This window comes from Mustelus asterias, unplaced genomic scaffold (genome assembly GCF_964213995.1).
Source record: "Mustelus asterias unplaced genomic scaffold, sMusAst1.hap1.1 HAP1_SCAFFOLD_4587, whole genome shotgun sequence".
Taxonomy (NCBI): Eukaryota; Metazoa; Chordata; class Chondrichthyes; order Carcharhiniformes; family Triakidae; genus Mustelus; species Mustelus asterias.
The window spans coordinates 1-16,350 of record NW_027594530.1 but is presented as its reverse complement, the minus strand read 5'-3'; the positions used below and the strand labels follow the sequence as shown (position 1 = coordinate 16,350).

General features: G+C 50.1%; 1 protein-coding gene across 1 annotated transcript; it reads right to left on the bottom strand.

Moving 5' to 3' along the window:
• Positions 1-1,325: 1,325 nt before the first annotated feature.
• On the bottom strand, positions 1,326-16,283 carry LOC144491155 (polyamine-transporting ATPase 13A3-like; the record flags this gene model as incomplete). The annotated part of the gene is made up of 5 exons (XM_078208832.1): positions 1,326-1,464; positions 6,344-6,424; positions 10,496-10,584; positions 11,597-11,790; positions 16,106-16,283. Coding segments are annotated over 5 exons (681 nt in total), but the record flags the coding sequence as incomplete, so codon positions are not given.
• Positions 16,284-16,350: the final 67 nt, after the last annotated feature.

The following is a 16,350-nucleotide window of genomic DNA, read 5'->3' as shown; positions in this document are numbered from 1 at the left end:
AACAGGCGTCGGAGTGTGGCGACTAGGGGATTCTCACAGTAACTTCATTGCGGTGTTAATGTAAGCCGTACTTGTGACTAATAAACTTTAAACTACACGGCAGCACAGTGGGTTAGCGCTGCTGCCTCACAGCGCCAGGGACCCAGGTTCGATTCCCGGCTTGGGGTCACTGTCTGTGCGGAGTCTGCACTTTCTCCCCGTGTCTGCATGGGTTTCCTCCGGGTGCTCCGGTTTCCTCCCACAGTCTGAAAGACGTGCTGGTTAGGGTGCATCGGCCGTGCTAAATTCTCCCTCAGTGTTACCCGAACAGGCGCCGGAGTGCGGCAACTAGGGGGATTTCACAGTAACTTCATTGCGGTGTTAATGTAAGCCGACTTGTAACAATGATAAATAAACTTCCCCTTCATAGAATCATAGAAACCCTACAGTGCAGAAGGAGGCCATTCGGCCCATCGAGTCTGCACCGACCACAATCCCACCCAGGCCCTACCCCCACATATTTACCCGCTAATCCCTCTAACCTACGCATCTCAGGGGCAATTTTAACCTGGCCAATCAACCTAACCCGCACATCTTTGGACTGTGGGAGGAAACCGGAGCACCCGGAGGAAACCCACGCAGACACGAGGAGAATGTGCAAACTCCACACAGACAGTGACCCGAGCCGGGAATCGAACCCGGGACCCTGGAGCTGTGAAGCAGCAGTGCTAACCACTGTGCTACCGTGCCGCCCTTTAGGGAAGGAAATCTGCCGTCCTTACCCGGTCTGGCCTACATGTGACTCCACAGCCACAGCCAATGTGGTTGACTCTCAACGGCCCCCGGGTGACTAGGGATGGGCAATAAATGCTGGCCCAGCCAGCGACGCCCCTGTCCGACAGGTGATTAAAACATAAAGTCCAGTATCTGCGGTATTTTGCTTTTATTGCTCTGGATCCGGGGCACAGTAACAATCGCAATGCTTCACATTACACGCGGTAGATCTTTAGACTCCTAAGCAGCCCTGGTTAACTATCAGGTCCGCTCAGAGTTTGCCCCGAGTCAGGAACAGGCCGCGCCAAGGCTTTCAACACCAAGTTGCATCGACGTAGCACCCCTCCACCGCACAGGGGCGAAACGTCCCACGGTGCTCTCGGACACAGGGTCACATGAGGAGATAGGAGGACAGGCAGTGCTCGAGGAGGTGAGAGATTTACAGAGGGAATTCCAAATGGAGGCACAGTGATGGGCCAAAGGGCCTCCTTTTGTGCTGTATTCAACTCAACCGTGGAGACGAGTGCTCCCCCATCCCACCAGCCCCACTTCAGCTGCCCCCCCCCCCCCACCAAACACAGGTTCTGGGCTAAACCCCACCCCACCCCCCCCCTCCCTTACCTGTGGGTAGGTCTGTGGGACAGGTTGTGCGTCGCAGCTTCCGGCGAAGAGATTCCTCAGCCAAAGGAATTTGGAATCGCACAGGCAATTCTGCAGGGGGAAAAAATAATCACAGAAACAGCGATGAACAACCTCTTTATCTGAGCCGATCTCTGTACCTCTCCTTCTAAAAATCTTGCAGCTTCTTGATACGACTCTTGGGCAGAGATAAGACATGGCAGCGTGATATTATAGAATCCCTTCGGTGCGGGAGGCGGCCATTCGGCCCATCGAGTCTGCACCGACCACAATCCCACCCAGGCCCAATATCCACCATATGCATTTACCCTAGCTAGTCCCCCTGACATGAAGGGGCAATTTAGCATGGCCAATCTACCCAACCTGCACATCTTTGGACACTAAGGGGCAATTTAGCATGGCCAATCTACCCAACCTGTACATCTTTGGACACTAAGGGGCAATTTAGCATGGCCAATCTACCCAACCTGCACATCTTTGGACACTAAGGGGCAATTTAGCATGGCCAATCTACCCAACCTGTACATCTTTGGACACTAAGGGGCAATTTAGCATGGCCAATCCACCTAACCTGCACATCTTTGGACACTAAGGGGCAATTTAGCACGGCCAATCCACCTAACCTACACATCTTTGGACACTAAGGGGCAATTTAGCATGGCCAATCTACCCAACCTGCACATCTTTGGACACTAAGGGGCAATTTAGCACGGCCAATCCACCTAACCTACACATCTTTGGACACTAAGGGGCAATTTAGCATGGCCAATCTACCTAACCTGCACATCTTTGGACACTAAGGGGCAATTTAGCATGGCCAATCCACCTAACCTGCACATCTTTGGACACTAAGGGGCAATTTAGCATGGCCAATCTACCCAACCTGCACATCTTTGGACACTAAAGGGCAATTTAGCATGGCCAATCCACCTAACCTACATATCTTTGGACACTAAGGGGCAATTTAGAATGGCCAATCTACCCAACCTGCACATCTTTGGACACTAAGGGGCAATTTAGCACGGCCAATCCACCTAACCTACACATCTTTGGACACTAAGGGGCAATTTAGCATGGCCAATCTACCCAACCTGCACATCTTTGGACACTAAGGGGCAATTTAGCACGGCCAATCCACCTAACCTACACATCTTTGGACACTAAGGGGCAATTTAGCATGGCCAATCTACCCAACCTGCACATCTTTGGACACTAAGGGGCAATTTAGCACGGCCAATCCACCTAACCTACACATCTTTGGACACTAAGGGGCAATTTAGCATGGCCAATCTACCCAACCTGCACATCTTTGGACACTAAGGGGCAATTTAGCATGGCCAATCTACCCAACCTGCACATCTTTGGACACTAAGGGGCAATTTAGCACGGCCAATCCACCTAACCTACACATCTTTGGACACTAAGGGGCAATTTAGCATGGCCAATCTACCTAACCTGCACATCTTTGGACACTAAGGGGCAATTTAGCATGGCCAATCCACCTAACCTGCACATCTTTGGACACTAAGGGGCAATTTAGCATGGCCAATCTACCCAACCTGCACATCTTTGGACACTAAAGGGCAATTTAGCATGGCCAATCCACCTAACCTACATATCTTTGGACACTAAGGGGCAATTTAGAATGGCCAATCTACCCAACCTGCACATCTTTGGACACTAAGGGGCAATTTAGCACGGCCAATCCACCTAACCTACACATCTTTGGACACTAAGGGGCAATTTAGCATGGCCAATCTACCCAACCTGCACATCTTTGGACACTAAGGGGCAATTTAGCACGGCCAATCCACCTAACCTGCACATCTTTGGACACTAAGGGGCAATTTAGCATGGCCAATCTACCCAACCTGCACATCTTTGGACACTAAGGGGCAATTTAGCACGGCCAATCCACCTAACCTACACATCTTTGGACACTAAGGGGCAATTTAGCATGGCCAATCTACCCAACCTGCACATCTTTGGACACTAAGGGGCAATTTAGCACGGCCAATCCACCTAACCTACACATCTTTGGACACTAAGGGGCAATTTAGCATGGCCAATCTACCCAACCTGCACATCTTTGGACACTAAGGGGCAATTTAGCATGGCCAATCTACCCAACCTGCACATCTTTGGACACTAAAGGGCAACTTAGCATGGCCAATCCACCTAACCTACACATCTTTCAGATTGAGGGGGGAAACCGGAGCACCCGGAGGAAACCCACGCAGACACGGGGGGAGAACGTGCAAACTCCACACAGACAGTGACCCAAGCCGGGAATCGAACCCGGGTCCCTGGCGCTGTGAGGCAGCAGCGCTAACCCGCTGTGCCACCGTGCCGCACTTTTATTATCACTAGATCAGAGACCTTTTAGCTTAATTAAAGCGGGGCAAACGTGACAGTTCAACTAATTTATTTTTAAATTAGTGTCACATGTCGGCTTACATTAACACTGCAATGAAGTTACTGTGAAAATCCCCCTGGTCGCCCACACTCCAGCGCCAGTTCGGGTAACACTGAGGGAGAATTTAGCACGGCCGATGCACCCTAACCTGCACGTCTTTCGGACTGTGGGAGGAAACCGGAGCACCCGGAGGAAACCCATGCAGACACGGGGGGAGAACGTGCAGACTCCGCACAGACAGTGACCCAAGCCGGGAATCGAACCCGGGTCCCGTGAGGCAGCAGTGCTAACCCACTGTGCAGCCCTTGTGGACCATCTACAAGATTCCCTGCAGCGACTCACCAAGGCTCCTTAGGCAGCACCTTCCAAACCCACCACCTCTACCATCTCGAAGGACAAGGGCAGCAGATACCTGGGGAACACCCCCACCTGGAGGTTCCCCCTCCGAGCCACTCACCACCCCGACTGGGAAATATAGCAGCCGTTCCCTCACTGTCGCTGGGTCAAAATCCTGAAACTCCCTCTCTAACATCACTGTGGGTGTACCTACACCTCAGGGACTGCAGTGGGTTCAAGATGGCGGTGGCTCACCCACCACCTTCTCAAGGGGCAATTAGGGATGGGCAATGAATGCTGGACCCGGCCAGCGACGCCCGCAGACCATGAAAGAATAAATAAATCGGGGCTACTTTTTGGAGAAGGGTCCCAATGGCAGAGACCGCACCGCCCCCACCACCCCCCAACCCACCTCCCCCGCATCATCCATTGCCATAGGCCTTACACACAGGTTGACAAAACGCCCCCCCCACCCTCATCCCCCCAACCTGCAGGAATCTGACTGTGTCCCTCCTTGTGAGTCTCCCAGACCCAAGAACATGAGTTTTCCCAAGGGTATAGAAACTAGAACAGGAGTAGGCCATTCGGCCCTTCGAGCCTGCTCCGCCACGTCGGCACGGTAGTTAGTGCTGCTGCCTCACAGCATCAGGCACTCGGGTTCGATTCCCGGCTCGTGGTCACTGTCTGTGCGGAGTCTGCACGTTCTCCCCCCCGTGTCTGCGTGGGTTTCCTCCGGGTGCTCCGGTTTCCTCCCACGGTCCGAAAGACGTGCTGGTTAGGGTGCATTGGCCGTGCTAAATTCTCCCTCAGTGTTACCCGAACAGGCGCCGGAGTGTGGCGACTGGGGGAATTTCACAGTAACTTCATTGCAGTGTTAATGTAAGCCTTACTTGTGACCAATAAATAAACTTTAACCATTCGTTTTGATCATGGCTGATCATCGAATTCAATATCCTGATCCCTTTACCCCCACATCCTTCAAAAAAGATCAAGCGTTTCAAGTTTTTAGGTGTCCAGATCACCAACAACCTGTCCTGGTCCCCCCCATGCCGACACTATAGTTAAGAAAGCCCCACCAACGCCTCTACTTTCTCAGAAGACGAAGGAAATTTGGTATGTCCGCTACGACTCTCACCAACTTTTACAGATGCCCCATAGGAAGCATTCTTTCTGGTTGTATCACAGCTTGCTATGGGCTCCTGCTCTGCCCAAGACCGCAAGAAACTACAAAAGGTTGTGAATGTAGCCCAATCCATCACGCAAACCAGCCTCCCATCCATTGACTCTGTCTACACTTCCCGCTGCCTCGGGGAAAAGCAGCCAGCATAATCAAGGACACCCCACGCACCCCGGACATTCTCTCTCCCACCTTCTGCCGTCGGGAAAAAGATACAAAAATCTGAGGTCACGCACCAACCGACTCAAGAACAGCTTCTTCCCTGCTGCTGTCAGACTTTTGAATGGACCTACCTCACATTAAGTTGATCTTTCTCTACACCCTAGCTATGACTGTAACACTATATTCTGCACACTCTCCTTTCCTTCTCTATGAACGGTATGCTTTGTCTGTATAGCGCGCAAGAAACTATACTTTTCACTGCATCCCAATACATGTGACAATGATAAATCAAATCCTTCTCCCTTATGTACTCTATGAACAGTATGCTTTGTCTGTATAGTGCGCAAGAAACTATACTTTTCACTGTATCCCAATACATGACAATAATAAATCAAATCCTTCTCCCCTATGTACTCTATGAACGGTATGCTTTGTCTGTATAGTGCGCAAGAAACAATACTTTTCACCGTATCCCAATACATGTGACAATAATAAATCAAATCAAATTTAGCCCCAAGAGCGATATCTAATTTCTTCTTGAAATCAGACAAGGTTTTGGCCTCAGCTACTTTCTGTGGGAGTGAATTCCACACATTCACCACCCTCTGGGTGAAGAAATTTCTCCTCACCTCAGTCCTAAAAGGTTTACCCCTTATCCTCAAACTATGACCCCCAGTTCTGGACTCCCCCCACCATCGGGAACATTCTTTCTGAATCTACCCTGTCTGGACCTGTTAGAATGTTATAAGTTTCTATGAGGTCCCCTCTCACTCTTCTAAACTCCAGTGAATATAATCCTAACCGACTTAGTCTCTCCTCGTATGACAGAGCTGCCAGCGTCTCGGGAGCCTCTCACTCACCTCCACCAGAATACAAAGAGCAACGTTGGCCAGAATCAAAAGTAACATCTTATTTCGCCAATCCGTGGGTACGCAGACCAACTGGGAGGGAGGAAGCAAAAGAAGAAGAGTGTGGTTAATTCAGAGGTCAATGCTTTCATCACTTGTAGGTTTTCTCTCCAATGAGGGGAGGCGGTGGCCGAGTGGTATTATCGCTTGACTATTAAACCAGAAACTCATCTAATGTTCTGAGGACCCGGGTTCGAATCCCGCCACGGCAGATGGTGGAATTGGAATTCAATAAAAAAAATATCTGGGATTAAGAATCTACTGGTGACCCATTGTCGGAAAAACCCATCTGGTTCCCTTTAGGGAAGGAAATCTGCCGTCCTTACCCGGTCTGGCCTACATGTGACTCCAGAGCTACAGCCAATGGGGTTGACTCTCAACTGCCCTCCAAGGGGCAACTAGGGATGGGCAATAAATGCTGGGCCCAGCCAGCGACGCCCGTGTCCCACAAATGAATAAAAAAATTATAACAATTAAATCCGTCCCACCGCAAGATGCTTCTCACCACTCTGTCCTCAACCTGAAGCCAGGGTACAATGCTGAAACCCCCAGCCACTGGCCTTGCTGGTTAATCGACTGCAGGGGCGTCGCAGTCAGAGTTGAGCCTTTTGTTGGAGATCTGCACAGTGCAATTTGCTGCGAGCGTCACTCCGGGCAGCGGGAATCCCAACTGTCCCATAAGACTCTAAGATAGAGGTGCAGAATTAGGCCATTCGGCCCATCGAGTCTGCTCTGCCATGGCCATATTCTTCATCCCCATTCTCCCGCCTTTTCCCCGTAACCTTTGACCCCCCTTACCAATCAAGAACCGATCTATCTCTGCCTTAAAGACACTCAGTGACCCGGCTTCCACAGCCTTCTGCGGCAAAGAGTTCCACAGATTCACCACTCTCTGGCTGAAGAAATTCCTCCTCATCTCGGTTCTAAAGGGTCGTCCCTTTACTCTGAGGCTGTGCCCTCGGATCTCAGTCTCTCCGACTAATGGAAGCATCTTCCCCGCGTCCACTCTATCCGGGCCTTTCAGTATCCTGTAAGTTTCAATAAGATCCCCCCCTCATCCTTCTGAACTCCAACAAGTACAGACCCAGAGTCCTCAACCGTTCCTCATACGACAAGCTCTTCATTCCAGGGATCATTCTTGTGAACCTCCTCTGGACCCTTTCCAAGGCCGGCACATCCTTCCTTAGATACGGGGCCCAAAACTGCTCACAATTCTCCAAATGGGGGGGGTCTGACCAGAGCCTTATACAGCCTCAGGAGTACATCCCTGCTCTTGTATTCTAGCCCTCACCACCCTGGCCTTTAGTTAGAACACTCTTCACAGGCAAAGGAACAGCTCGCGACGATTACGGAAAGGAAGGTTTTACGACGCGGAGGTTGTTCCCCTTTAAGGCGGACCGGCGACACCCCCCCAAAGAGGAATCCCTCGCCTCGTAATCTGTTCAAAGTGTGTGGGAAGGTGTGAACTGTTCCTCAGTAACGCTTAGTGGTGAACTAACAAATGTCTGTCACTCACTTTAAGACGAGTACTTAACAATTTTTTATTTAAGTAACAGGGAACTAGTAACCAAATAAAAATAAGATTCGACTGGAACGTTATTCAAATAAACACAAAACTCACTCATTAACAAAGAAATAAAATAATAGAATTTAGTCACTCAAAAAAAGATACAACCAGGTTTTGTGTTTTTCGGAGTCTTTGGAGTTTCTCGGTTGATTTCTCTGCGAGTTCTTTCCAATTTTTGATGGTTGGATGACGCATTCTTTTAAGATATATATATATAAAGCTGGCAGTGAGGAGAGCTGAGAATGTTTAGCTATTGGCAACTGGAATTTGCGCACACCCTCTCGAGGCTTGAGAGGTGGCAATTGCTCTCCATCTGTTTTTTTCCCCCCTTGCACGCTCTTTTATACCTGTGGTGACCCATCAGTTTTCCGACTATCGGATTTGTCTGCTGCTGTCGACACCATCAACTTCAAATCTTCTAGGTTCTTGGTAGCTGAGTGCTTCCTTTAAGTTGATTGGGCAAAAATCCAAAAACAAAAACAGGTCGTCTTTGTCAAGACGACGACCTGTTTTTGTTTTTGGATTTTTGTCAAGACGACTGCTTGACTTTTTGGTACAAGTGTTTCAGCTTGTGCCTTGGATGTACTTTGCATTTTAAACCTCCAAGCAGTGAAACAAAACACCAACTCTCCTTCAAACACCTCTCCCTCATTGTCAACAAAATGAAGGAGATCGTCATCGACTTCAGGAAGCATAGAGGAGAACATGCCCCTGTCTACATCAATAGGGATGAAGTGGAAATGGTCGAGAGCTTCAGATTTCTAGGTGTCCAGATCACCAACAACCTGTCCTGGTCCCCCCCATGCCGACACTATAGTTAAGAAAGCCCCACCAACGCCTCTACTTTCTCAGAAGACTAAGGAAATTTGGCATGTCAGCTACGACTCTCACCAACTTTTACAGATGCACCATAGAAAGCATTCTTTCTGGGTGTATCACAGCTTGGTCTGGGCTCCTGCTCTGCCCAAGACCGCAAGAAACTACAAAGGGTCGTGAATGTAGCCCAATCCATCACTCAAACCAGCCTCCCATCCATTGACTCTGTCTACACTTCCCACGGTCTCGGAAAAGCAGCCAGCGTAATCAAGGACTCCCACGCACCCCGGACATTCTCTCTTCCACCTTCTTCCGTTGGGAAAAAGACACAAAAGTCTGAGGTCACGTACCAACCGACTCAAGAACAGCTTCTTCCCTGCTGCTGTCAGACTTTTGAATGGACCTACCTCGCATTAAGTTGATCTTTCTCTGCACCCTAGCTATGACTGTAACACTGCATTCTGCACCCTCTCCTTTCCTTCTCTATGAACGGTATGCTTTGTCTGTACAGCGCACAAAAAACAATACTTCTCACGGTCTCCCAATACATGTGACAATAATAAATCAAATCCTTCTCCCCTATGTACTCTATGAATGGTATGCTTTGTCTGTATAGTGCGCCACAAACAATAGTTTTCACTGTATCCCAATACGTGACAATAATAAATCAAATCCTTCTCCCCTATGTACTCTATGAACAGTATGCTCTGTCTGCATAGCGCGCAAGAAACAATACTTTTCACTGTATCCCAATACATGTGACAATAATAAATCAAATCCTTCTCCCCTATGTACTCTATGAACGGTATGCTTTGTCTGTATAGTGCGCCACAAACAATAGTTTTCACTGTATCCCAATACGTGACAATAATAAATCAAATCCTTCTCCCCTATGTACTCTATGAACAGTATGCTCTGTCTGCATAGCGCGCAAGAAACAATACTTTTCACTGTATCCCAATACATGTGACAATAATAAATCAAATCCTTCTCCCCTATGTACTCTATGAACGGTATGCTTTGTCTGTATAGTGCGCCACAAACAATAGTTTTCACTGTATCCCAATACGTGACAATAATAAATCAAATCCTTCTCCCCTATGTACTCTATGAACAGTATGCTCTGTCTGCATAGCGCGCAAGAAACAATACTTTTCACTGTATCCCAATACATGTGACAATAATAAATCAAATCAAAGCTTTTAAAGGGACACATGGTGTTTTTTCCTCTAACATTTTTACAACTTTTAAAAAAACATCTTTGACATCAGATTCCAGCTTTACAAACTCAACTTTGCCACGAAGGGATAACAGTGAGGCGGGAAGGGTCGTGCTTCAAAGGGAGCTTCCGAAGGGTAGGGAGGGAAAACACCTACTGAGAAGGAGGGATGGTGCTGGATTGAAGGAACGGCCTTTGACAAAGGCTGGAGAAGGTTATCCCTCAGCAGATCCTGCCTGCGAGGGGTTGAGAATCTGAAATGGTGCTGCTGGGCTCCTCTTGTACGAGGCCTGAAGACCTGTGGCCAGCAGTGAAAGATGCCATTTCCCCATCCAAAGCCCAACCCGCACCAACAGGCCAGGTAGAAAGTGGGCTTTGCAGTGCACTTTCCACACTGGGGCCTGTGTTTGAAATCGAGCCCCAGGCATGGTGGTGGGCCCAGTAAACTCGGGCCGATTAGCAACCCCGCTCTGAGGCAAAACAGGAACCGCACTTCCATTACCTGAAAGAAGTCATCAATAATTGTGATCGGGTACATCATAATCACAATGATGAAGCTGTAAAGGACCAGAATACAACCCATAAACAAGTCTGAAAAAGAGAGAGAGGTCACAGTGTCAATATATTCCAGTCTGTAACTCACTCCCGGGTATCTGTTATTCTATATATAAACCACCCCGAACCCCTCGATTAGATTCCAGTCTGTAACTCACTCCCGGGTATCTGTTATTCTATATATAAAACACCCTGAGCCCCTCGTTTAGATCCCAGTCTGTAACTCACTCCCAGGTATCTGTTATTCTATATATAAACCACACTGAACCCCTCGATTAGATTCCAGTCTGTAACTCACTCCCGGGTATCTGTTATTCTGTATACAAACCACCCCGAACCCCACGATTAGATTCCAGTCTGTAACTCACTCCCGGGTATCTGTTATTCTGTATATAAACCACCCCAAACCCCTCGATTAGATTCCAGTCTGTAACTCACTCCCGGGTATCTGTTATTCTATATAGAAACCACCCCGAACACCTCGATTAGATTCCAGTCTGTAACTCACTCCCGGGTATCTGTTATTCTATATATAAACCACCCCGAACCCCTCGATTAGATTCCAGTCTGTAACTCACTCCCGGGTATCTGTTATTCTATATATAAACCACCCCAAACCCCTCGATTAGATTCCAGTCTGTAACTCACTCCCGGGTATCTGTTATTCTATATATAAACCACCCTGAACCCCTCGATTAGATTCCAATCTGTAACTCACTCCCGGGTATCTGTTATTCTATATATAAACCACCCCAAACCCCTCGATTAGATTCCAGTCTGTAACTCACTCTCGGGTATCTGTTATTCTCTATATAAACCACCCCGAACCTCTCTCCTGCATCTGTTAGTCCAGTTACCACCCAGCGAACAGGACCCCACTCCCCAGTGGACTGGTGGCATAACTGCTGGCATTAATCCCGCTTAAACTCCGGGGAGGTGGGGGATAGAGGAGTGCAAGAAGGCAAGAGATACCTAGCCCGCCCCACAATCCCGCCCCCCCCATCAACAACACCCGCGCGAGCGGCACGCAGACAGACGCCAGACTCACAGTTTCTGTAGACAGGTTGCCGGAAAGGCCGTCCCTTGGAAAACACAAAAGCAACTGCCAGATACTGGCAACATGAGACAAAAAACAGTGTTGTGTTTTCATAATTGGAGATATTGTGCTCATCCACTTCGGAATCATTGTGAAGTGAAACGCTGGTGTTTATCAGCTCGTCACCATGGCTCCCGTTACAAACACTGAGGAAAGAACACAGATCCTGTCAGAGTCCGCACCCGGAGAGCCATCACTGATCAAAATCAAGCACAATCTTCACTCCGGCCATTCTGATACAGAGTAAAGCTCCCTCTACACCGTCCCACATCAAACACTCCCAGGACAGGTACAGCACGGGGTTAGATACAGAGTAAAGCTCCCTCTACACTGTCCCCCATCAAACACTCCCAGGACAGGTACAGCACGGGGTTAGATACAGAGTAAAGCTCCCTCTACACTGTCCCCCATCAGACACTCCCAGGACAGGTACAGCACGGGGTTAGATACAGAGTAAAGCTCCCTCTACACTGTCCCCCATCAAACACTCCCAGGACAGGTACAGCACGGGGTTAGATACAGAGTAAAGCTCCCTCTACACTGTCCCCCCATCAAACACTGCCAGGACAGGTACAGCACGGGGTTAGATACAGAGTAAAGCTCCCTCTACACTGTCCCCCCATCAAACACTGCCAGGACAGGTACAGCACGGGGTTAGATACAGAGTAAAGCTCCCTCTACACTGTCCCCCATCAAACACTCCCAGGACAGGTACAGCACGGGGTTAGATACAGAGTAAAGCTCCCTCTACACTGTCCCCCCATCAAACACTGCCAGGACAGGTACAGCACGGGGTTAGATACAGAGTAAAGCTCCCTCTACACTGTCCCCATCAAACACTCCCAGGACAGGTACAGCACGGGGTTAGATACAGGGTGTAGCTCCCTCTGCACTGTCCCCTTCAAACACTCCCAGGACAGGTACAACACGGGGTTAGATACAGAGTAAAGCTCCCTCTACATTGTCCCCCCATCAAACACTCCCAGGACAGGTGCAGCACGGGGTTAGATACAGAGTAAAGCTCCCTCTACACTGTCCCCCATCAAACACTCCCAGGATAGGTACAGCACGGGGTTAGATACAGAGTGAAGCTCCCTCTGCACTGTCCCCATCAAACACTCCCAGGACAGGTACAGCACGGGGTTAGATACAGGGTGAAGCTCCCTCTGCACTGTCCCCTTCAGACACTCCCAGGACAGGTACAGCACGGGGTTAGATACAGAGTGAAGCTCCCTCTACACTGTCTCCCCCATCAAACACTCCCAGGACAGGTACAACACGGGGTTAAGATACAGAGTAAAGCTCCCTCTGCACTGTCCCCATCAAACACTCCCAGGACAGGTACAGCACGGGGTTAGATACAGAGTAAAGCTCCCTCTACATTGTCCCCCCATCAAACACTCCCAGGACAGGTACAGCACGGGGTTAGATACAGAGCAAAGCTCCCTCTGCACTGTCCCCATCAAACACTCCCAGGACAGGTACAGCACGGGGTTAGATACAGAGTAAAGCTCCCTCTACACTGTCGGATTATGGAGTCTCAAGTCCGATCTCAAAAAGGGCCTAGATCGAAAATAAATTCATATTAGGAAATAAGGTTCTTGATTAATAAGGGGATCAGGGGTTATGGGGAAAAGGGCAGGAGAATGGGGATGAGAAAAATATCAGCCATGACTGAATGGCGGAGCAGACTCGATGGGCCGAGTGGCCTCATTCTGCTCTGATGTCTTATGGTCTTCGAGTCTGAAATTAAAATGAGAATTTCAGCAAACACAGCAGCAGTATCTGCAGGGCAAGAGACCGAGGGAGTGACCCAGGGATGACAGGGAGTGACCCAGAGATGACAGGGAGTGACCCAGGGATGACAGGGAGTGACCCAGGGATGACAGGGAGTGACCCAGGGATGACAGGGAGTGACCCAGGGATGACAGGGAGTGACCCAGGGATGACAGGGAGTGACCCAGGGATGACAGGGAGTGACCCAGGGATGACAGGGAGTGACCCAGGGATGACAGGGAGTGACCCAGAGATGACAGGGAGTGACCCAGAGATGACAGGGAGTGACCCAGAGATGACAGGGAGTGACCCAGAGATGACAGGGAGTGACCCAGAGATGACAGGGAGTGACCCAGGGATGACAGGGAGTGACCCAGAGATGACAGGGAGTGACCCAGGGATGACAGGGAGTGACCCAGGGATGACAGGGAGTGACCCAGGGATGACAGGGAGTGACCCAGAGATGACAGGGAGTGACCCAGGGATGACAGGGAGTGACCCAGGGATGACAGGGAGTGACCCAGAGATGACAGGGAGTGACCCAGAGATGACAGGGAGTGACCCAGGGATGACAGGGAGTGACCCAGGGATGACAGGGAGTGACCCAGGGATGACAGGGAGTGACCCAGGGATGACAGGGAGTGACCCAGGGATGACAGGGAGTGACCCAGAGATGACAGGGAGTGACCCAGGGATGACAGGGAGTGACCCAGGGATGACAGGGAGTGACCCAGGGATGACAGGGAGTGACCCAGAGATGACAGGGAGTGACCCAGGGATGACAAGGGAGTGACCCAGGGATGACAGGGAGTGACCCAGAGATGACAAGGGCTTAGTCAGTCAGAAGCTGCTGTGTGCTGGCTGTCGGACTCAGTGTAACAGTCCTCGAGAAGGTTTCATGGCTGCTAACCCTCCCTCCCAACATCTCGCACGTCCCTCTCCAGCCCCACTTACCCACACGCCAGTTATAATACTCTCGCAGCCTGTCTGTCCGAGAGGCATCGCTGTTTAAACTGATCCCAAATCCCGCCTCTGTCCGACACTGGGAGTGCGGGATAACATTCCGGAACGCTCGCCTTTACAGCGCGGCTTTCCAGGCGAAACCACCCCCAAAACGCTTCGATTGCTGTTGGGTTGAAGGATGCGGCAGCCATTCTCTGCCACACAGCAAATCTCTCAAACTCAGCACAGCCATGGGGCAACAACCACCACCTGGAGGGTTCCCCTCAAGAGCCACTCATCATCCCCGACTTGGAAATATCTCGGCCGTCCCTAAACCGTCGCTGGGTCAAATTTCTGCAACACCCTTTGCTAACAGCACTGTGGGTGTGCCTACACCACACAGACGGCAAGAAGGCAGCTTGCCATCTCCCCAAGGGCAGTTAAATGCAAACCTGAAGATCATAGAATCCTTACAGTCAGGAAGAGGCCATTTGGCCCATCAAGACTGCCCCCGACTCTCCGAAAGGGTACTATCGACATATCCCCATACATTTACTCTCTTACCCCCTAACCCGCACATCTTTGGACACTAAGGGGCAATTTAGCATGGCCAATCCACCTAACCCGCACATCTTTGGACACTAAGGGGCAATTTAGCATGGCCAATCCACCTAACCTGCACATCTTTGGAGACTAAGGGACAATTTGGCACGGCCAATCCACCTAACCTGCACATCTTTGGACTGTTGAGGGAAACCCGAGGCCCGATGTCCCGAGGCATGGTACATTGGGGAAACTATGCAGACGCTGCGACAACGGATGAATGAACACCGCTCGACAATCACCAGGCAAGACTGTTCTCTTCCTGTTGGGGAGCACTTCAGCGGTCACGGGCATTCGGCCTCTGATATTCGGGTAAGCGTTCTCCAAGGCGGCCTTCGCGACACACGACAGCGCAGAGTCGCTGAGCAGAAACTGATAGCCAAGTTCCGCACACACGAGGACGGCCTAAACCGGGATATTGGGTTCATGTCACACTATTTGTAACCCCCACAGAGTTTCACTGGCTGTCTTGTCTGGAGACAATACACATCTTTTTAGCCTGTCTTGATGCTCTCTCCACTCACATTGTTTTGTTTCTTAAAGACTTGATTAGTTGTAAGTATTCGCATTCCAACCATTATTCATGTAAATTGAGTCTGTGTCTTTATATGCTCTGTTTGTGAACAGAATTCCCACTCACCTGAAGAAGGGGCTTAGAGCTTCGAAAGCTTGTGTGGCTTTTGCTACCAAATAAACCTGTTGGACTTTAACCTGGTGTTGTTAAACTTCTTACTGTGTTTACCCCAGTCCAACGCCGGCATCTCCACATCGAGGGAAACCCACGCAGACACGAGGAGAATGTGCAGGAGGTGGCCATTCGGCCCATCGAGTCTGCACCGACCATAATCCCACCCAGGCCCTATCCCCATAACCCTACATATTTACCTTGCTAGTCCCCCTGACACTTGGGATAATTTAGCATGGCCAATCCACCTCACCTACACATGGTTTGACTGAGGGAGGAAACCGGAGCACTGGGAGAGAACGTGCAAACTCCAAGCAAACAGTGACCCAAGCCGGGAATCGAACCCGGGACCTGAGGCAGCCGTGGTAACCACTGTGCCACCACCACCTTGCCAGTGGTGCCGAATGTCGGTGGAGGAATTTATGCTCAGTGGCTGTGACAGAGCGAGTTCTTACTTTGAGGAGGGGGTCCACGTCTCGTACCAGGGCTGTTCCTTAACCAGCAGGAAGGCAGTGACCTGGAAGGTCAGAGTGAGCAGGATTTGCATTGAGACAGACAGCAGCATCGACACCGAGATCAGGCTGGACGGTGGCCTCCGTGGGACAAGCTCCCTCCACGACGAGTTCAGGCTCACTGCAAGGCAAGGTCAGCAGCGTTACTCCCCCAGCTGGACCCAGTTACCCCAACAACCCCCGCGTCG